Genomic DNA, 21,702 nt, shown 5'->3' on the forward strand with positions numbered 1-21,702 from the left:
CCCCAATTGGGAGGAGACACATAATCCGCGAGGCCAAGATTTCACTTCAAACGACTCAAAAGGTGAGAGACACTAAGGAAAAAAGCAATTGTACTACCTCTTCAAAGACGAGATGCACGTGACAAGACTCCCTACCAGCAAACCAAGATATCATTAATGTCATCGCGTCGATAAAAAATGCGTGCCGATCTGCCGCTAGTCACCAAACACCCAGAGCGCCATGCACTGCAATCCTGTATAGCAGCTTATCCGCGCAAACTCCCCTTCATGCCCAGATGTACTGCAGAATGCATGTGACGTTCTCTGAGCTCTTACTCCAAGCACACTGCTGTATACAGTCTGCTGTTTTTTCCCCTAGCAGTATTCAAGTGGTTTTAATACAGCGTTTGTGAATGTTGAGCTGGTTGTATCCGGACAATCTGGTAAATCCTCCCAGTTGAGCAGGTAGTGTACAGGTTTATAATTACTGCTGTGAAACCACAGGCTCTTTCAATATACTACTGTAGGGGGCTGTGGAAATCAAAGACCTCTTTCTCAGGGGTATCTGTCTGCTGTAGGGGCAAAACTCAGCAGTCAAAGCTTTTGTAGCTATGGCAACATCACTGAGAAAACATTCAGATACAGTTCAAGTCAAATCTACTGTACGCTAAACCACTTTCTTTGTGGAAAGAGCTGCATGAGTCAAGGGAAGAAGTTTAGCAGTGACTCCTCATTGTAGTTATATGATTTGTAGTTTTGCTTGCCTTGGCATCTTGTGTTGCTCATTTCGACATCACAGTTAATACTTTTACTTAAATGGGTCGTTCCAAGCCCAAATGTATTGCTTAAGCAAGTCTTTAACATCAGGGCGAATGTGTGTGTTTAGGCTGTGCTGAGAGACGTGTGTGTTTAGGCTGTGCTGGGTGTGTCTCTGGTTCTTATCCATGTGTGTGTTTAGGCTGTGCTGGGTGTCTCTCTGGTTCTTATCCATGTGTGTGTTTAGGCTGTGCTGGGTGTCTCTCTGGTTCTTATCCATGTGTGTGTTTAGGCTGTGCTGGGTGTCTCTCTGGTTCTTACCCATGTGTGTGTTTAGGCTGTGCTGGGTGTCTCTCTGGTTCTTACCCATGTGTGTGTTTAGGCTGTGCTGGGTGTCTCTCTGGTTCTTATCCATGTGTGTGTTTAGGCTGTGCTGGGTGTCTCTCTGGTTCTTATCCATGTGTGTGTTTAGGCTGTGCTGGGTGTCTCTCTGGTTCTTATCCATGTGTGTGTTTAGGCTGTGCTGGGTGTCTCTCTGGTTCTTATCCATGTGTGTGTTTAGGCTGTTCTGGGTGTCTCTCTGGTTCTTACCCATGTGTGTGTTTAGGCTGTGCTGGGTGTCTCTCTGGTTCTTACCCATGTGTGTGTTTAGGCTGTGCTGGGTGTCTCTCTGGTTCTTGTCAATGTGGGTGGTCTCTGTAAGAGTTGATTTGAAGCTCTTTTGTCCTTGTGTCCCTGTTAAAGAGCCCTGTCATGGCTAGATTGTGTAATGCATTCCTGGAATTCAGACGCGCCGCTGTTTTAATGGATTTGAACTTTAGCAGCAGCAGGGCAACGTGCGTGCTATACTGTGACAGTGTACAGCGTATCTGCTGCATATAAACATTATTGGTCAAATTTGATCTTGATAAAAATGCAATCTCATAGGTCTGTAATATAAGCACACGGCACACATACAGTACATTTCTCTTCTGGCATTTTAAAAACTGTAGCATATCAGATGCATCTAAAGAATGATGCAGCTGCCGTGTCAGTGCTCCGATCTTTATAAGAGCCACTGAAGCTGATGTCTTTCTGCATGGGAGCCAACAGGACTGACCTGCCCTGCCTGCATGTTTAGAGGCTAGATGCTTGATCAGTGTCTCAAAGCTGTGGATGAATAACCTAAAACATCGCAGGTTTCAGACATGCTGTGTCAGCGATGTATTGGTCACGGGAGGATCATATTTGTTTTGTTGTATCCTTGACTGGCTTCAGTTATTAAATTAAACAGACGTGTTGTTGAGACAACTTTGTGTTCTAATAATATTGCAGCATGAAAGACTTCAACAAGGGGCTCTGTCTTAGTTAAATATGGTTAGGACTGAAAGTTTTTAAAGCTCTTCAACATTTTTATAGATCCTCTGGTCTTGTTAAAGAAGGGGGGTGTTTTGTATTCGGTCTAGCTATACTGTATAATCACTGAGCCCCTAATGACCTTTACAAATCCGCTTTAAGGAAACCCTTGCTGTGCAATTGAAAGAATGAACATTCCTGCTACAAAAATTGAGGCTACAACTCGCCTAAAGACAGAGCACTGAAGCAGACTGTTGTGCTTCCACAATGCATAACAGCTTACTGAAGAACAGTGAGGCTTGTAATCATTTAGAGAGTCACAGGACCAGCCGAGAAGCTCAGAATAACACTAAAACAAAGACAGCTGCATTGATTCTTTCAGTTCAAACAAGCTGGTTTAAAGGAACAAGCCTTTGGGGGACAGTAGAAGGAAGATGGAAACTGCTATGTGAATATATACTGTATCTCTGACAGCAACATGAAACACAGCCAAATTGCCAGTAATAAGGATACTGCTATGTGAATATATGCTGTATCTCTGACAGCAACATGAAACACAGCCAAATTGCCAGTAATAAGGATACTGCTATGTGAATATATGCTGTATCTCTGACAGCAACATGAAACACAGCCAAACTGCCAGTAATAACCGAAGGATAAACCTCCTGTTCTGTGGGTACACTAACAATAGTGTGTATTTAACAAACTGGCAGCTATTGATGGAATTGGAAAGCACCATTACCATAGCAGCTCATAGAAATTACTAATGCAATACAGTAAGAGAAACCAAACAAATATACAGGACTAACAATTTTACACATAGAAACAAGTGAACCCGTAGTCTGTGCATGTACAGTGATTTAAAGACTGTAGGGGCGCTGTACTGTAATGCAGTAGTTGCATTTGCATGTGGAAACTTTTTCTCTCACTTCCACTACAATTCCTTCTTTGTCAAGTATGGCCATGCTGGTCTGGACTGGCCCCTTGAGGATCTTATCTAAAGAAATATGCATAAACAGTGTTTTCACAGTTACTCGAGCAGGTTCTCATCTCTATGGCCATTATAAGAAAGTATAATGTACAACTGTAGCTGCTTTCAATGCAGTAGCCACAGTTATAGTTTTACTGTGTTTCTCGAGTGGTGACAGTAACACCTCCTGCTTGTACATACACTTCTCTTTATCTTTGGTGAAATACTGTAAGGAACTTGAAATGTGGTGATCATGTAAATCAAGGAGACCAGCAACTGGAGGGAGAGTTGTATAGCTCATAGTGGAGAGAAAGTGGGTATTTGAATTGTATAAAAATGTAGTGCAAATGACTGCATGTACGAAAGAGAAGTTCAAAGATATGGTTCCCTTTCAAGTAGGAAATGCAACCATTACCTCTGGGATATAATGTCTTACAGCCCGAATTACCTGAGCACTTCTGTCAAAGCTGCTCCTCTAAGAGCCCCGTATGTGTCAGGCGTTGTCTTCACCCCCAGGAGATAAATACGAGTGATGCATAAGGCTTGGTACCGTTTTCTCTTTCAGACTTTCGTATCTCAGTTGAGCATGTTGTGAAAGGGGATCCGGGTGTTTAGCAGACAGCTGCAACTCGGTATGCAAAAGGAAAAGTGATTGCTCTGAAAACTTCCCCTTTGATCCGAGTGTATGTGTGAAAGGTGGCTGTACTGTCTGGGCTGGAGATGAAGCCCTGTCGGGGCTCCTGTACTGCAGGAATGGAATGACCAGTGACTCTAAACATACAGAACATACTAAAACTCATTGAGCCCTAATCCAGAATGCAATCGTTCCTCATTATCAGAATGTTTATCCCTGACACTGTGACTCATACTGGCATATACAGATATGCAGTATACAGTGCTGTAATGTCATTCAGAAGAATACTTATCCTTTTTTTTTTTTTTCATTGACAATGATTTTTACCCCATTTTTCTCCCCAATTTAGAATCGCCAATTGTGTTATAAATCCAGTTCATTGGTGCAACTCCCCGGCGACTCGGGGAAATGACGACTGACACACGCGTCCTCGAAATGTGTCAGAACGAAGCCATCAGACCTATAGTGCCGGAGGACAACACAGATCTGAATGGCTCCACTGCAGACCCGCAGGCGCCCTATCAGCCACGGGGGTCGCTGGTGCGCGGTGAACCGTGGATTGCCCTGCCAACCTAAGCCCTCCCTACCCAGGCAGCACTCAACGACAAATGTTTTTAAATATTTTAATGCTTAGCTGAAAAAGAGTTAATGCTAAATTGTAGAATATTTCATTTGTCCACCTTTTAAAGACTTTCTATTTTCCTTATTAGTGAATTATCAAAATGAAAACATAAATCGATCTAAAAATAACAACACACACGTGGAATGTCCCCTTTTTGTGCTGGACAGAGTGATCTTTAGCAGAAATATTTCCGATCTTTGATGCAGCTGGTGTCTTTTTTGTAGGAGACATTTTAAGGGAATTTTGCAGCTCTATGCAGTATGTTCAGTCATTTACCGGAATCAATCCAAACCAGCTGCCAAGTTCCTAAAAACATTTTGGTTAATACTGCCATAACAAAAATGGTTGATCTGCTAGATTCTAACTCTTACTGTATCTACCAACATAAGAGGTTGTTTGTGAAAAATGAGCATTGTAAGAATCGCTAGCTTGCAACATACAGCAGTTCTTAAATAGAAAGTACTGTACCTGTTTCCTGTACACTGACTGCAGAGCAGTCTTGATCAAGAACAGCAGTGCCTCAAGATTTTCATTTTGATTGTATTTTGTGGAAGATACAGGTCAGATATGAAACCAGGCTAGATATTTAAACTCACTGATGAAGATTAGCTGAGATACACACCCTCTTTTGTAGGGGGGAGTAATAGTCATAATTGAAACGCATCTCATTTTGGAGTGATTTTAAGGATCTAAACATGATATTTTGAATGGCAGTAGCCTTATGAATGCTTCTGTACAGATAGCAGGGAGGTCTTCTGAAGAATTCATGCAAAACAAGTACCGCGCTTTAGGATTTCTGTGTTGCTGGGGGCCTTAAAATTGGAAAAATTGTTAAATTCCTGGGTGATTTTTAAGTGCATGTTCCTCTAAAGTAGATCATAATTTAACTGAAAACGTGTATAAATAAATAAATCCATAAAACTAAGACATGCAATGTGTGTAATCTCTATATACAAGTGGTTTGTCAGAGGTACAGAGGTACTGTTGACCTCTTGTTTCTTCTTTGTTGCCATTTTTAAAAATTGATTCTTGCAAAGTTCTGAAACAAGCATTCATGGGTTATTCATGAGCGTTTTTGAAGGCCTTGTGAAATAATTGACTTGGTAATCTGTCTCCTTCACAGTTTAAGAATTCTCTGTCCGGATGGGGCACCACCATTCTGTAAAGACTTTAATCAGTCAAGAGTCCATCACAAGACTCAAAAGCACATCATAAAACCGATATCTGTTCTGCCCATATCATTTTAAGTCAGGTTTCAAGAACATTGTGTCAGTTGTACCTGTAATTTCAAACGCTCATCTTAAATCCACAAAGCTCTTCTTGGCTGTCAATGCATGGTGTGTGTGTGTGCAGTAGTACTGTACCAAGGGGGCAGGAGAGCTGTAGCTGTCCTTTCACTTCCTTGTTCGCGGCGTGACTCAGACTTAATTATGCTCTAAACATCTGGGCCAAAAGCCAGAAGCTTTTAAAAGCTCATCAGCAGAGCACTTATTGTCACATTTCTGAAGAGCACAGGAGAGGGCTTGCACAGTCGCCTTGAGGTTTACTCTGTGACTCTCTCCCTTGTTTTGCATTGCCACAGTATTGAGGAGCATTAAATCCTCAGATATTGCAAGGGTTTTATCAGCCATTGCTGCTTGTAGAGCCTCTGCTAGCATTACAGAGATATACAAAGCTATTGAGCTCCGGGGGGCTGCATGTGTTCAGTTTCAATAGACACACTTGGAGGAAGTCAGAATTTCCACCAGTGTTGCAGTTGGCATTCTCATTTCTTAATTGATTATCGCATATGTATTTATCGACAGTAATTGATGCATCAGCAACACTTTATTTTTTCATAACAGACATCAGGATTTTTAGCAGAAGTTCCAATAAGTAAAAAAAACGTTGCTGTGCAGAATAGTTAAAGCTCTTTATGTTAACCTGGAAATAATGAAGCTCTTTGTGCTCGGATTCAAGACAAATTGTACTGATCAAAAAGCACTAGCCTGTCCTGTAAAATCCGGCATGTTTATTCCCTTGCTCTTTCTCCTGCACAATCCAGCATGTTTATTCCTATGTTATTCCCTTGCTCTTTCTTTTACACAATCCAGCATGTTTATTTCCATGTTATTTCTTTTCTGTTTCTCCACAGTTGCCCGTACCTAGCGGTACACATCACCCCCGCTGTACCAGTGATAGGAGGAATCCTGTTCTTCTTTGTGATGGGAACCCTGCTAAGGACCAGTTTCAGTGACCCCGGAGTTCTGCCCCGAGCTACTGCACATGAAGCAGCAGACCTGGAGAGCCAAATAGGTAACAGTGAGGGTCTGTCTTGTGTCCTCTCACTCGCTTACTCCTCTCTATGAGCTGGAGAAGAAAATAGGTAATGCTGAGGGTCTGTCTCCTGTCTTCTCCCTCGTTTACTCTCAGACCTAGAGAGCCCAATACGTAACGCTGAGGGTCTGTCTCTCTGTCTCCTGTCCTCTTCCTCGGTGACGCCTCTCTCAGACCTGAAGAGACAAATGGGTAACACTGAGGGTCTGTCTCCTGTCCTCTCGCTCGCTTACTCCTCTCTCAGACCTGGAGAGAGAGAGAGGTACATTGACTGTGTCTCCTGTCCTGTCACTCGCTTACTCTTCTCTCAGACCTGGAGAGAGAGAGAGAGAGAGGTAAAGCTGAGGGTCTATCTCTCTGTCTCCTGCCCTCTCACTCACTAGAGATGCTTGCAGAAACTCTCAGGAGAGTGCTGTGCCTGCCGCTTTATTCAATGTTGTACAATGACGTGGGCAATCCAGCACTCGCTAGAAATTTGCACTAGAAACTCTTCCACATGTGCAAACAGTGCAACAAGCCCCAAACATCTTCGCCTCATTAGTTCAGAGTAGTGACTATCCGGTCATGAAGTGTACCCTTTTTTAAAAATGTGGTACCGGTTATAGAACTACACATTTGTTAAGTCTAAGATGGTGCAGATAATTTTACCTTCTTGCTGGTAAATAATCTACCATAGTCTTAATTACAAGGTGAGTGGTACATTTACTTTGTGGAGGATTTATACTTTTTAGCACTTTTTTATACCACCTGCTATTCAGTACAATAACTCCTCCTGTTTGAACAATCGATTGACGTCAGAGCAGAACTGTAACTCCTCCTGTTTGAACAATCGATTGACGTCAGAGTAGAACTGTAACTCCTCCTGTTTGAACAATTGATTGACGTCAGAGCAGAACTGTAACTCCTCCTGTTTGAACAATCGATTGACGTGAGAGCAGAACTCCAAAACATGAGCAGCTCAGCAGCACGTCAGAAAACTGCTGATGTTTAGTGGAGTGGAAATGGGTTGTGTTGAAGCGAGACCATACTCGGTAAATAACAATACAACAATAAAACTGTAACTCCTCCTGTTTGAACAATTGTTATACAGCTCAGCAGCACGTCAGATCCAGATAATAATATACATATCAGTATATATGTTTTGTCATATATTACAACCCACACCCCCTCACCTCACACCATACACTATCGCTCTGTAGTGGAGCCATTTATGTTATGTGTGTTATTTATCAAGGTTCGTTAAACATATATGTAAGGTCTCACTTCATATATATATAGTCATGTAAACATACAACACACCAAACATATTATATGTGTGTGTGTATATATACATATATATATAGTGTGTATATATAATATATATATATATATATATATATATATATATATATATATATATATATATATATATATATATATATATATATATATATATATGGTAGTATATATATATATCTGGATATAGATTGTCTAACACATGGTGTTTTACGACAATTGCGGAACCTGTTTTACGAGCACAGACTGACATAGAGGCAGAAGATTATAGAAATATGCAAGAATAAAATAGGACCTTCTGCCACTTAGTGGTTTAAGAGAGGCGCGACTAAGAAGGTTGTCATAAGTAGAATCCCAATTCCAGTCATTCAGTACAATCCTACAAGCACATCTGTGCACAGACTCAAGCTCCTTAGTATTGTATTTGTGAAATGGGTCCCTGACAAAACAGCTGTGCTCTAAAGTAGGTCTTACCAAACTCTTGTAAAGATGTGAAACAACCGCACAGACATAATCAAAGTGGTTTGTCCAGATCAAGTTATGAGATACACAAACCCCATGGAGCTTATAATGAACGACTTTCTCGATTGGGGAAACCCCCAAATCCCCCCCCCCCCCTCGATTTCGATTTGGATTTTGGAACTGATCGGTCTCAAATAATTAATTCAAAACCAATCATAAACAAGGTTAATGTCATTTTGAAAAGCTATTGAATCTGTTTCTGGATTTATACCAGATTCTGCACCGAGTCAGCACCCCAGTTTGTATGATCGCCCCCCTCCCCCAGTGTTTTGCTGAAAGTAACATTTTCACCATTCATTTCCGGGTTATTAATTATTGTTACTTATTCAGACAACTTGCTTGCATCGTCAGTGATGAAGACGTGGAGTTCGTGGTTTCAGGTAAGAAGCTTTGAATTGTATTTCCCCAGTTATTAAATATGCTAACTGCACGTCTTGATTCTTTAGCGTGATTGTGTGCTGTGCTGTACCTTTTGAATTTTAAACATGCCTAATTGTAAACGTAATCTATCTACCTGATGTTAATAATACCTGAATCAACGCCCCGCTGACTCTGCAGAATCCGGTAATTGTCTTATAGTTACTATGTTATTAACATACAACTTAAACAAAAAAAAGGGTCCAAAACTGACCCATGAGGAACCCCAGATATCACTGGTAGCTTAGAAGAAAGATGTCCCTAGACAGCAACTCTTTGCCAACGCCCCATATACAAAAACACCTCGTCCCTCAGTGAAACCTTAAATGGGCTTTTAAAATGCAGAACACGAAATGCCAGTGGAGTAGGGTAATCGGCATTAAAACACAATGAATTGCCTAAAGTGTTTGAAATTGTCTATTTTAGGTTAGGGACTCATTCTAGGATTTGCTCTGTGGCTGTTTCAGTACATATTCAGTAGTTTCTTCCTGGTTGGGGAACTTGAACTTGAAATTGAATAGTTAATTTATAACAGGTTAAAATGCCAGAGCAGTGTTGAGGGTTCGCTTTTAATACTTCTATGTCTCTGTAGTGCATGCCTAAGTGATGTCAGCCTGCAGTAATGTGTGATCCTTCTGTTGACCAGATGTTTTCAGTTTTGCCAGTCGAGGTGTGAATTCCATGCAGCATTATAATCAACAAGACCTGTACTGTGCTGCTGAGGCACGAACCAGGCTGTTGTATCGTGTTCATGTTATAGGACTCCCTGGCCAGGAATGGGAGGATTTTAACTGCTGAGATAATGCTTGTGCATTTAGGGTTCTTTAAAAGATGGTTTCAAAGACAGTCATGATTCTAGGGCTCTGTTCATTGCAGGCCTCAGCATACTGTCTCACATGCTGATAAAGGAGTGGACACTCGGAGAACACACGGAGTTAAGAACACTGTCTCGCATGCTGATAAAGGAGTGGACACTCGGAGAACACACGGAGTTAAGAACACTGTCTCGCATGCTGATAAAGGAGTGGACACTCGGAGAACACACGGAGTTAAGAACACTGTCTCGCATGCTGATAAAGGAGTGGACACTCTGAGAACACACAGAGTTAAGAACACTGTCTCGCATGCTGATAAAGGAGTGGACACTCGGAGAACATGCTGGGTTAAGAACACTGTCTCGCATGCTGATTAAAGGAGTGGACACTCGGAACACGCTGGGTTAAGAACACTGTCTCGCATGCTGATTAAAGGAGTGGACACTCGGAACACGCTGGGTTAAGAACACTGTCTCGCATGCTGATTAAAGGAGTGGACACTCGGAACACGCTGGGTTAAGAACACTGTCTCGCATGCTGATTAAAGGAGTGGACACTCAGAGAACACACAGGGTTAAGAACACTGTCTCGCATGCTGATAAAGGAGTGGACACTCGGAACACGCTGGGTTAAGAACACTGTCTCGCATGCTGATAAAGGAGTGGACACTCGGAACACTCTGGGTTAAGAACACTTTCTCGCATGCTGATAAAGGAGTGGACACTCGGAACACGCTGGGTTAAGAACACTGTCTCGCATGCTGATAAAGGAGGTGGACACTCGGAACACGCTGGGTTAAGAACACTGTCTCGCATGCTGATTAAAGGAGTGGACACTCGGAACACACTGGGTTAAGAACACTGTCTCGATTGCTGATTAAAGGAGTGGACACTCGGAACACGCTGGGTTAAGAACACTGTCTCGCATGCTGATTAAAGGAGTGGACACTCGGAACACGCTGGGTTAAGAACACTGTCTCGATTGCTGATTAAAGGAGTGGACACTCGGAACACGCTGGGTTAAGAACACTGTCTCGCATGCTGATTAAAGGAGTGGACACTCGGAACACGCTGGGTTAAGAACACTGTCTCGCATGCTGATTAAAGGAGTGGACACTCGGAACACGCTGGGTTAAGAACACTGTCTCGCATGCTGATTAAAGGAGTGGACACTCGGAACACGCTGGGTTAAGAACACTGTCTCGCATGCTGATTAAAGGAGTGGACACTCGGAACACGCTGGGTTAAGAACACTGTCTCGCATGCTGATTAAAGGAGTGGACACTCGGAACACGCTGGGTTAAGAACTCAACACATGCTGATCAGGCTGCAGCTGGTGTGGGAGATTTTAAGGGACATGCATGAAGAACTCATGCTCTTTTGCTGATGCCTTAATTATGGTTTTGAGCTGAAAAGGCGCTGAGTATTGTTTTCGAAAAGAGAGCACCAGTGTAATGTGTGATGTTCTCCTCAGAGAGATGCATATCTTCATAACTGTGGGGTGAATACTGTTCATCTTCCTGTTTATCAGCTTGAAATACTCATGAGCTGCACTGTAGGTCACAGTGATCTTTCTTTTCACTGTCAACCGATGGACTGGTCTGTCTGGGAACCACCTCTAATGGTTTAATGAAACTATGCAAGAGCTTATTGCTGTCCTACATGCTGTTGATGTAGGCTGTGGTGCCCTGCTTTTTCACAAAAAGTAGGTAAACAGTATTATCCATGGACTCGACACCTGTCATTTTATTAGATTCTAGTATAAAGGGTCTGTTATTTTTACATTTATGAATGTTTTTATTTTGTTTTGATAATTCACTTATGGTGAAAATAAATTGTCTTTAGAAGGTGGGCATAAAAAATGAAATATTCCAAAATGTAGCATTTACTGTATTTCAGGTGTTTAGAACAATATCTAGAGAAAATGATCAATTTTGAATGGCACAACGCAATTTTCTCTACTGCTTTAATAAATGTGTTATATTTAATATCTTGAAATACCTATTTTTAGACCACAAAATACCGTCAAACAAGCAATTTTTACTGTGAAAAAATATAGCTCTAACAGTAAATGAATGCCAGCCTTCTTTTATAGTGCTGTACACCCTGGAACACTTTTCTTTTTATGATGTTCCTACGTGGAAAAACATCATTTAGTCCACACAGACAAAAACTGCCCACCCATGCACTAAAATATGGATCAGTTCTCCCAAAAGTTTTGCATCATATAGAATTTTAGGATTGTGACATTCATTTAAAATAAAAAACTTTATGAACATAATTCAGATATTTTATTTAACATCACCTAATCAAAGAAACTACAAAAGATATTGCAAAATTCTAATAGTAGTACAGTATTTCGTGTTGGATTTCGAAATGTCATTAAGTATATGGAAAACTATAAAGCGATATGTAACTCAATATGTTAACATAACAATTCAGCAGGTTTCATTCAACTTTATGAAGCAAAATGAGTTAATTCTGTATAGAGGGTGATGCAAAACGTTTGGCCTGAGCGGTATGTAAGATGACAGATGAGAAACTAACAAAGTACCATAAAGTATTCTTATTATGTTCAGTTTGCTCAGTATCCTAACTCTAGATGTGATTGTGGCTGTTGCATTGAATTACATGGCATGCCAATGTGCAGTGGGACTGGGAAGAAGCCCTGTTTGCTGCCTGCACACAGAGTTCTGTAAGGAAGTACACTGAACTGTCAAGTGTTAGGGGTCGGGCAGCTTCAAACACTTCCATTGTTCTCAGATTGCCGGCTGTCCTCAATTCAAGGAATGCTTGTTTGCAAATAAAAGTAAATGGTACAGTACAAACAAGCCCAACTTGAATGAGCTTCCATTGCGATCACGGACAAGTGTCTCTTGTTCTGTTGCACTGCTTACATGTGACAGAAGATGCCTGGGTCATGTGCTGCCACGTAGTGCCCATTTTGTTAGTTATGAAGAGAGATTTGTTTATTGTAACAAGCAAGTTTAAATAGACGATTTCAGACCGATCCATCTGTTTTTAAACTCTGCTTCTTAACATGTTTAATATTAAAACATGCTGTTGATATTTGACTATTTTGTGCCGGTGCACAAAATATAATACTGGTCCATCTAAAACAAGGGAAGAAGCAACAGGCAGAAAACAAATATAAATGCACCAAATATAAAGTCTCCTTCTCATTCTGAATGGAACCATGCCATTATTGTAGCAATGTCATTACTGTGGCAGTGCAATGTCATTACTGTGGCAGTGCAATCTCATTACTGTGGCAGTGCAATGTCATTACTGTAGCAGTGCAATGAAATTACTGTAGCAATGCAATGTCATTACTGTGGCAGTGCAATGTCATTACTGTAGCAGTGCAATGAAATTACTGTAGCAATGTCATTACTGTGGCAGTGCAATGTCATTACTGTAGCAATCCAATGTAAATTACTGTAGCAGTGCAATGTAATTACTGTAGCAGTGCAATGTGATTACTGTAGCAGTGCAGTGTAATTACTGTAGCAGTGCAATGTAATTAACTGTAGCAGTGCAATGTAATTACTGTAGCAGTGCAATGTGATTACTGTAGCAGTGCAGTGTGATTACTGTAGCAATCCAATGTAAATTACTGTAGCAGTGCAATGTAATTACTGTAGCAATACAATCACTGTAGCAGTGCAATGTCATTACTGTAGCAGTGCAGTTACTGTAGCAGTGCAGTGTAATTACTGTAGCAATACAATCACTGTAGCAGTGCAATGTCATTACTGTAGCAGTGCAATGTCATTACTGTAGCAATCCAATGTAAATTACTGTAGCAGTGCAATGTGATTACTGTAGCAGTGCAGTTACTGTAGCAGTGCAATGTCATTACTGTAGCAATACAATCTACTGTAGCAGTGCAATGTAATTACTGTAGCAGTGCAATGTAATTACTGTAGCAGTGCAGTTACTGTAGCAGTGCAATGTCATTACTGTAGCAATCCAATGTAAATTACTGTAGCAGTGCAATGTAATTACTGTAGCAGTGCAGTTACTGTAGCAGTGCAATGTCATTACTGTAGCAATACAATCAGCAGTGCAATGTAATTACTGTAGCAGTGCAATTACTGCAATGTGATTACTGTAGCAATGCAATGTTACTGTAGCAGTGCAATGTAATTACTGTAGCAGTGCAACTGTAGCAGTGCAATGTACTGTAGCAGTGCAGTGTGATTACTGTAGCAGTGCAATGTGTCATTACTGTAGCAGTGCAGTGTGATTACTGTAGCAGTGCAATGTAATTACTGTAGCAGTGCAATGTAATTACTGTAGCAGTGCAATGTGATTACTGTAGCAGTGCAGTGTAATTACTGTAGCAGTGCAATGTAATTACTGTAGCAGTGCAATGTGATTACTGTAGCAGTGCAATGTGTAGCAGTGCAATTACTGTAGCAGTGCAATGTAATTACTGTAGCAATTACTGTAGCAGTGCAATGTGTAGCAGTGCAGTTACTGTAGCAGTGCAGTGTAGCATGCAATGTACTGTAGCAGTGCAATGTAATTACTGTAGCAGTGCAATTACTGTAGCAGTGCAATGTAATTACTGTAGCAGTGCAATGTGATTACTGTAGCAGTGCAATGTAATTACTGTAGCAGTGCAATGTAATTACTGTAGCAGTGCAGTTACTGTAGCAGTGCAATGTGATTACTGTAGCAGTGCAATGTAATTACTGTAGCAGTTGTGACTGTAGCAGTGCAATGTAATTACTGTAGCAGTGCAATGTAATTACTGTAGCAGTGCAATGTACTTACTGTAGCAGTGTGTAATTACTGTAGCAGTGCAATGTAATTACTGTAGCAGTACAATCACTGTAGCAGTGCAATGTGACTGTAGCAGTGCAGTGTGATTACTGTAGCAATCCAATGTTTACTGTAGCAGTGCAATGTAATTACTGTAGCAGTTACTGTAGCAGTGCAGTGTAATTACTGTAGCAATGCAATGTACTGTAGCAGTGCAATGTACTGTAGCAGTGCAGTGTGATTACTGTAGCAGTGCAATGTAATTACTGTAGCAATGCAATGTGATGTAATTACTGTAGCAGTGCAATGTAATTACTGTAGCAGTGCAATGTCATTACTGTAGCAGTGCAATGTTTACTGTAGCAGTGCAATGTAATTACTGTAGCAGTGCAATGTAATTACTGTAGCAGTGCAGTTACTGTAGCAGTGCAATGTGATTACTGTAGCAGTGCAGTGTATTACTGTAGCAGTGCAATGTAATTACTGTAGCAGTGCAGTTACTGTAGCAGTGCAATGTGATTACTGTAGCAGTGCAATGTGATTACTGTAGCAGTGCAATGTAATTACTGTAGCAGTGCAGTTACTGTAGCAGTGCAATGTGATTACTGTAGCAGTGCAATGTAATTACTGTAGCAGTGTAATTACTGTAGCAGTGCAATGTCATTACTGTAGCAATGCAATGTACTGTAGCAGTGCAATGTGATTACTGTAGCAGTGCAATGTAATTACTGTAGCAGTGCAATGTAATTACTGTAGCAGTGCAATGTAATTACTGTAGCAGTGCAATGTAATTACTGTAGCAGTGCAGTTACTGTAGCAGTGCAATGTGATTACTGTAGCAGTGCAATGTAATTACTGTAGCAGTGTAGCAGCAGTGCAACTATGACATCGTCACGTTACAATTAATGACATCGTTTCAGGTTAGCAGTTAATGACAATCGTCTACGTACAATTAATGTAGCAGTCAGTACGTCACGTCACCGTCCATGATGTACATGTACATGTACCCTACCCGTGCAATCGTGCATTACCTCTGCCAGTTATGACACTCGTTAGTGGCAATGTGATTTATGTAAGTAGCAATGACAATGGATTAATTTCTGTAGTCACGTCAATTACTGTAGCAGTTGACAATGTAATGTACAGCACGTCTAGGTGACATTAATGTTATCAGTGCACGTACATAATGTGACCGCGCGCAATTTGAACACAATTAATCGTTACCATTACTGCATGTCATAGTCACGTCAAGCATTTAATTTGATAGCAGTGCAGTACGGTACATGCTGAATGACAAGACTGTAGCAGTGTACTGTAGCAGTGCAATGTAATTACTGTAGCAGTGCAATGTCATTATTTTAGCAGTGCAGTTACTGTAGCAGTGCAATGTGATTACTGTAGCAGTGCAATGTAATTACTGTAGCAGTGCATTGTGATTACTGTAGCAGTGCAATGTGATTACTGTAGCAGTGCAGTTACTGTAGCAGTGCAATGTGATTACTGTAGCAGTGCAATGACTGTAGCAGTGCAATGTAATTACTGTAGCAGTGCAATGTGATTACTGTAGCAGTGCAGTTACTGTAGCAGTGCAGTGTGATTATTGTAGCAATCCAATGTAAATTACTGTAGCAGTGCAGTGTAAATTACTGTAGCAGTGCAATGTAATTACTGTAGCAGTGCAATGAAATTTAATTACTGTAGTGGTGGCGGACGTACTGCATGTTACCTTTTACTAGTCGCTCACATTTTGAATTTGCAGCTGTGCTGGGGGATGTACTGCATGCTACCGACAAACTTGTTTTACAGTATCACAAAAATGTAACCGATTCACTAGACGATGCAACCTGGCCTCTTTTATACTGCAAGGTGTGCAGTTCATTTTCCTACACAAACAGGCCGGTGGATGACCTTGAGTTTTTTTCATGGAGTACAGACCAGAGCATTGAGTGCACTGTTGCATTTTTCACACTTGGTTGATGGTCAAGCAGATGCCAGGATCTTTTATGCTGACCTAATCAGAAGCTTCAATTTGTTAACAAATGACCACGTCTTGCTAACAAATCCAGAAAGCTGGAATCCATATAAATTGTAACTAGTGCAGATTGTAATGTGACAGCAACAGATTTCTGTAGTAATTGAACTGTTTCTAAGGGGCTATAAGGGAAACATACAGTAATGCTAAACCTTATTTTTGTTATAACTAGAACATGGGTATCATATCTACCCATTTGTGGCAGTCGTTTTAGAAAGCTGCCCATGCCACCCAGACAAAGCCTGCAGTACTGACCTGACAGCTGCTGCTTGTGTGAAAATGAGATGTAAATGTGTTGGTGACCATGACTTTGACCGCTCACCTCATGGCTGCAGTATTGAGGTCAGGTGGTTTTTAAGTTTCTGTGTAATATTAATATTTGGTACACAGATGTTTTCTATTATTTTTGCCACACTGCTTTAACCATGAAACTGATATAGGCCACACGCTGTGAGGCGATGTTTCTGTGATTCTTTCAGTGCAGTTCCATTGCTGCGCGCTGTGAGGCGATGTTTCTGTGATTCTTTCAGTGCAGTTCCATTGCTGCGCGCTGTGAGGCGATGTTTCTGTGATTCTTTCAGTGCAGTTCCATTGCCGCGTGCAGTGAGGCGATGTTTCTGTGATTCTTTCAGTGCAGTTCCATTGCCGCGCGCTGTGAGGCGATGTTTGTGTGATTCTTTCAGTGCAGTTCCATTGCCGCGCGCTGTGAGGCGATGTTTCTGTGATTCAGTTCCATTGCTGCGCGCTGTGAGGCGATGTTTCTGTGATTCTTTCAGTGCAGTTCCATTGCTGCGCGCTGTGAGGCGATGTTTCTGTGATTCTTTCAGTGCAGTTCCATTGCTGCGCGCTGTGAGGCGATGTTTCTGTGATTCTTTCAGTGCAGTTCCATTGCTGCGCGCTGTGAGGCGATGTTTCTGTGATTCTTTCAGTGCAGTTCCATTGCTGCGCGCTGTGAGGCGATGTTTCTGTGATTCTTTCAGTGCAGTTCCATTGCTGCGCGCTGTGAGGCGATGTTTCTGTGATTCTTTCAGTGCAGTTCCATTGCTGCGCGCTGTGAGGCGATGTTTCTGTGATTCTTTCAGTGCAGTTCCATTGCTGCGCGCTGTGAGGCGATGTTTCTGTGATTCTTTCAGTGCAGTTCCATTGCTGCGCGCTGTGAGGCGATGTTTCTGTGATTCTTTCAGTGCAGTTCCATTGCCGCGTGCAGTGAGGCGATGTTTCTGTGATTCTTTCAGTGCAGTTCCATTGCCGCGCGCAGTGAGGCGATGTTTCTGTGATTCTTTCAGTGCAGTTCCATTGCCGCGCGCTGTGAGGCGATGTTTCTGTGATTCTTTCAGTGCAGTTCCATTGCCGCGCGCAGTGAGGCGATGTTTCTGTGATTCTTTCAGTGCAGTTCCATTGCCGCGCGCTGTGAGGCGATGTTTCTGTGATTCTTTCAGTGCAGTTCCATTGCCGCGCGCAGTGAGGCGATGTTTCTGTGATTCTTTCAGTGCAGTTCCATTGCTGCGCGCAGTGAGGCGATGTTTCTGTGATTCTTTCAGTGCAGTTCCATTGCCGCGCGCTGTGAGGCGATGTTTCTGTGATTCTTTCAGTGCAGTTCCATTGCTGCGCGCTGTGAGGCGATGTTTCTGTGATTCTTTCAGTGCAGTTCCATTGCCGCGCGCAGTGAGGCGATGTTTCTGTGATTCTTTCAGTGCAGTTCCATTGCCGCGCGCTCGATGTTTCTGTGATTCTTTCAGTGCAGTTCCATTGCTGCGCGCAGTGAGGCGATGTTTCTGTGATTCTTTCAGTGCAGTTCCATTGCCAGTATTGTATAGTAAAACATTACAATTACACTGCCTCGTTCTTTTAATTTCTGGCCAGATCTTTTTCACACACCAATTTGATGTCCTTTTGAGATGCGATGTATCTGTATCTTTTTCACAGGGATTTTTTATTTTGTTCACAAAAATAATGAATTAAACGGGAAACACTGTAAAGCTGATAATACAGGTGAAGAACTGGTATCAACCCAGCTTAGACCAAAGCAAATCATCACTTTGTTAAGCAAGTAAACCGTGTGGTGGTAACCAGCCACATTTTAAGTGTGTCCCTTTTGAATATTCCACTGTTCCAGGTCTAAATCGGGTTTTATAATACACTTGACCTGGCTCTGCAGAGCAAATCAATACAAACACTGAGTGGGCACACTGGTGCACAGTGGTTAAGATGCTGGTTGAACCACTGCATGATGGCTAGGCCGCCTCATTCACTTGCACTTTGTAGACTGTGCATGTGTGGGAACCTGTGCTTTTCACTAGCCTTGAATTTCCGTGGATTTTGAACAGACCTTGATGTTAAAATAGATAGATGAATTGCAGTGTAGTTTTTCCCACTACCCTGTCCCATTTGGAATGTGTTTTTGCTCATTTCTTTTTTCAGATGTTGCCAATGGCTCCAGCTCAGTAGGATATCGCCCCCCTCCAAGGACCAAAGAGGTGACCATCAACGGACAGAGTGTGAAACTGAAATACTGCTTCACCTGTAAAATATTCCGACCACCTCGCGCCTCTCATTGCAGCCTTTGTGACAACTGTGTGGGTGAGTAACCATTCCAGAGTGTAAGCCTGCAGTCTTCCTGATACTGCTGTCATACATCCCATACTCCCTTGAATCTAGTCTCTCCTTCAAGAGCACTGAGCTACATTCATCAAGTCCTCCACTGTTTGACACAGTGCAGGAGTTTACAGAGCTCAGGTATGAAATGCACACAAATCCAACATCTAGCACAACCGAACGGCTGTAAATAAGCAATGACAAGGCTGCATTCTATGATTTTTGATAATTTTGATAATGGTCTTTGTCCAATAAAGATTTACCAGTTTTCGGCTACATTTGGTGTAACTTGCGACCATATCTCCAAACCCTCCCCTGTCATTCATACACACGTCTCCCTGGTTTCACATGCATTCCATCTGAGCTTCCATTCCCTTACGTACTGAAGCGCCTCGCTGGGGGCACTATTTCATAGTCACAAACACACAGGTCTAGCTGCTTAAGTACATTCTGAAAAGGGACAGAGTGTCATTACTAGATCTTAAAGGGGGCTTAGGTGATAAATGCATTCATCACCTCAGTGTCAGAGATCTTAAGATATACATTACAAAACATGTGTGCTAATGCATGTGTTAACGCATGTTAGTACTAGGTAGTGTTACGGGCATGGGTTTTAGCTTGAACATGACAAAAGCTTTCTGGTATGGTGTGAACATAATACGAATACAAACAGAGAAAGCAGTCCCTTATTAAAGTGCCAATCCCATCTGCAAATCTGCTTTTACTGCATGGAGAGCAGATGTTCCTTTTAAAATCTAATGGGAATTCAAACCAACACCATATGCTATAACTGGGGTTTATTTAAATCTAGGATATTTGCATTGGACACGTGCCCCCTAGTGGTAGGATTTAGAAACTGTCATTGTCATTTGCATATCTCTTACAGGGGAAGGCAAAAGGATTTAATTAATTCAATCAGGCAGGCTTTAGAAATGTAAGCAATGCGTAGAGATCCAGCACTGGCAACCTTCCTTTACAGCTATGCCACATTGTTTAGATTGTCGAAGAAATATGGCAGCTCCTAACAAAATTACATCTTGTAACATTATCACCACACAGTCCTTACATTCCCAGCATTGAAAGCTAGATTTTTTTTTTAGGGTTTTGCTTGTTTTGAGAAAGTTTTCAGCTGTTTGTTTACCTTTCTGCCTCTCCTTTTGTTGTTGCTCAGTAAACGTACATGTATTAAACAATGCAAAACACAGATTTAAGTACTACAGGAAAGACTGGAAAACACAAATAATAGAGCGATTCTTCACAGCTGACATGAGCGCAACTTGTGCGGATGTATCTGTGAATTTTTAGCCGTGGGCAGAGACCCCAGTATGCATTTCCATGGAAACGGTTCAGGCAGAAGTCAGGGTTTTATGTTCAGCAAGCAGAACCCCATCTTCAACATCCAGAAACCAGGCTTTTATTTTCATTTTTTGTTAAAATGTGCTGATGTATAAATTCAGTAATACAAGTTTAAATGGCCCTGTCTTCATTGGAAGTGTATTCCTGAGACATAGGGAGGAGGGTCACGACAACGTGAGAAGACCTGGGCTCAGTTACAATTGCAAATACAATGATGCTCTGTTCAATTACAAATACTACTCTGTTCAATTGCAAATACAATGATGCTCTGTTCAATTACAAATACTACTCTGTTCAATTACAAATACAATGATGCTCTGTTCAATTACAAATACAATGATGCTCTGTTCAATTACAAATACTACTCTGTTCAATTACAAATACAATGATACTCTGTTCAATTACAAATACTACTCTGTTCAATTACAAATACAATGATACTCTGTTCAATTACAAATACAATGATGCTCTGTTCAATTACAAATACTACTCTGTTCAATTACAAATACAATGATACTCTGTTCAATTACAAATACTACTCTGTTAAATTACAAATACAATGGTGCTCTGTTCAATTACAAATACTACTCTGTTCAATTACAAATACTATGATGCTCTGTTCAATTACAAATACAATGATGTTCTCTGTTCAATTACAAATACAATGATACTCTGTTCAATTACAAATACTACTCTGTTCAATTACAAATACAATGATACTCTGTTCAATTACAAATACTACTCTGTTCAATTACAAATACAATGATACTCTGTTCAATTACAAATACTACTCTGTTCAATTACAAATACAATGATACTCTGTTCAATTACAAATACTACTCTGTTCAATTACAAATACAATGATGCTTTGTTCAATTACAAATACTACTCTGTTCAATTACAAATACTACTCTGTTCAATTACAAATACAATGATGCTCTGTTCAATTACAATTACACCGGTGTGCCAAGGTTCAGACACTTGCATTGTAATTGCAATGATTTCCCATTGTAACTGTGCCCAGGTCTGCTGAATATATTCACTGTGCAGTGGGACAGTGTTGGTGTGGCTGTGTCCACACACAGCTATCCTTACTGGTAATGCTCTCCCAATAATCCACCCTCTGTTCTGTGAGTTTCACACAACGCTGCGTGAGTGTTAGCGTGCATCAGTATAGCATTGCTGACAGAGGTACCCACGTTTAAACGTTCAGGTGCTTTAGATTAGGGTTATGTATGAATTCTACACTGTATACGAGTGGGTCATAGACAGAAGCATGTTATTGGAACAAAACAACTCCCACTATCTC

General features: G+C 41.3%; 1 protein-coding gene across 2 annotated transcripts in view; it reads left to right on the top strand.

Annotated features, from left to right (window-relative positions):
* Positions 1–21,702, top strand: part of zdhhc14 (zinc finger DHHC-type palmitoyltransferase 14) — a 49,412-nt gene that overhangs the window by 14,701 nt on the left and 13,009 nt on the right. For both annotated transcript variants that reach the window (XM_041253814.1, XM_041253813.1), the window contains exons 2-3: positions 6,431–6,591; positions 18,864–19,022. In XM_041253814.1, coding sequence (XP_041109748.1) covers positions 6,431–6,591; positions 18,864–19,022 — 320 coding nt within the window. The remainder of the gene's footprint in view (positions 1–6,430; positions 6,592–18,863; positions 19,023–21,702) is intronic.

This window comes from Polyodon spathula, chromosome 6 (genome assembly GCF_017654505.1).
Source record: "Polyodon spathula isolate WHYD16114869_AA chromosome 6, ASM1765450v1, whole genome shotgun sequence".
In the NCBI taxonomy this organism is placed as follows: Eukaryota; Metazoa; Chordata; class Actinopteri; order Acipenseriformes; family Polyodontidae; genus Polyodon; species Polyodon spathula.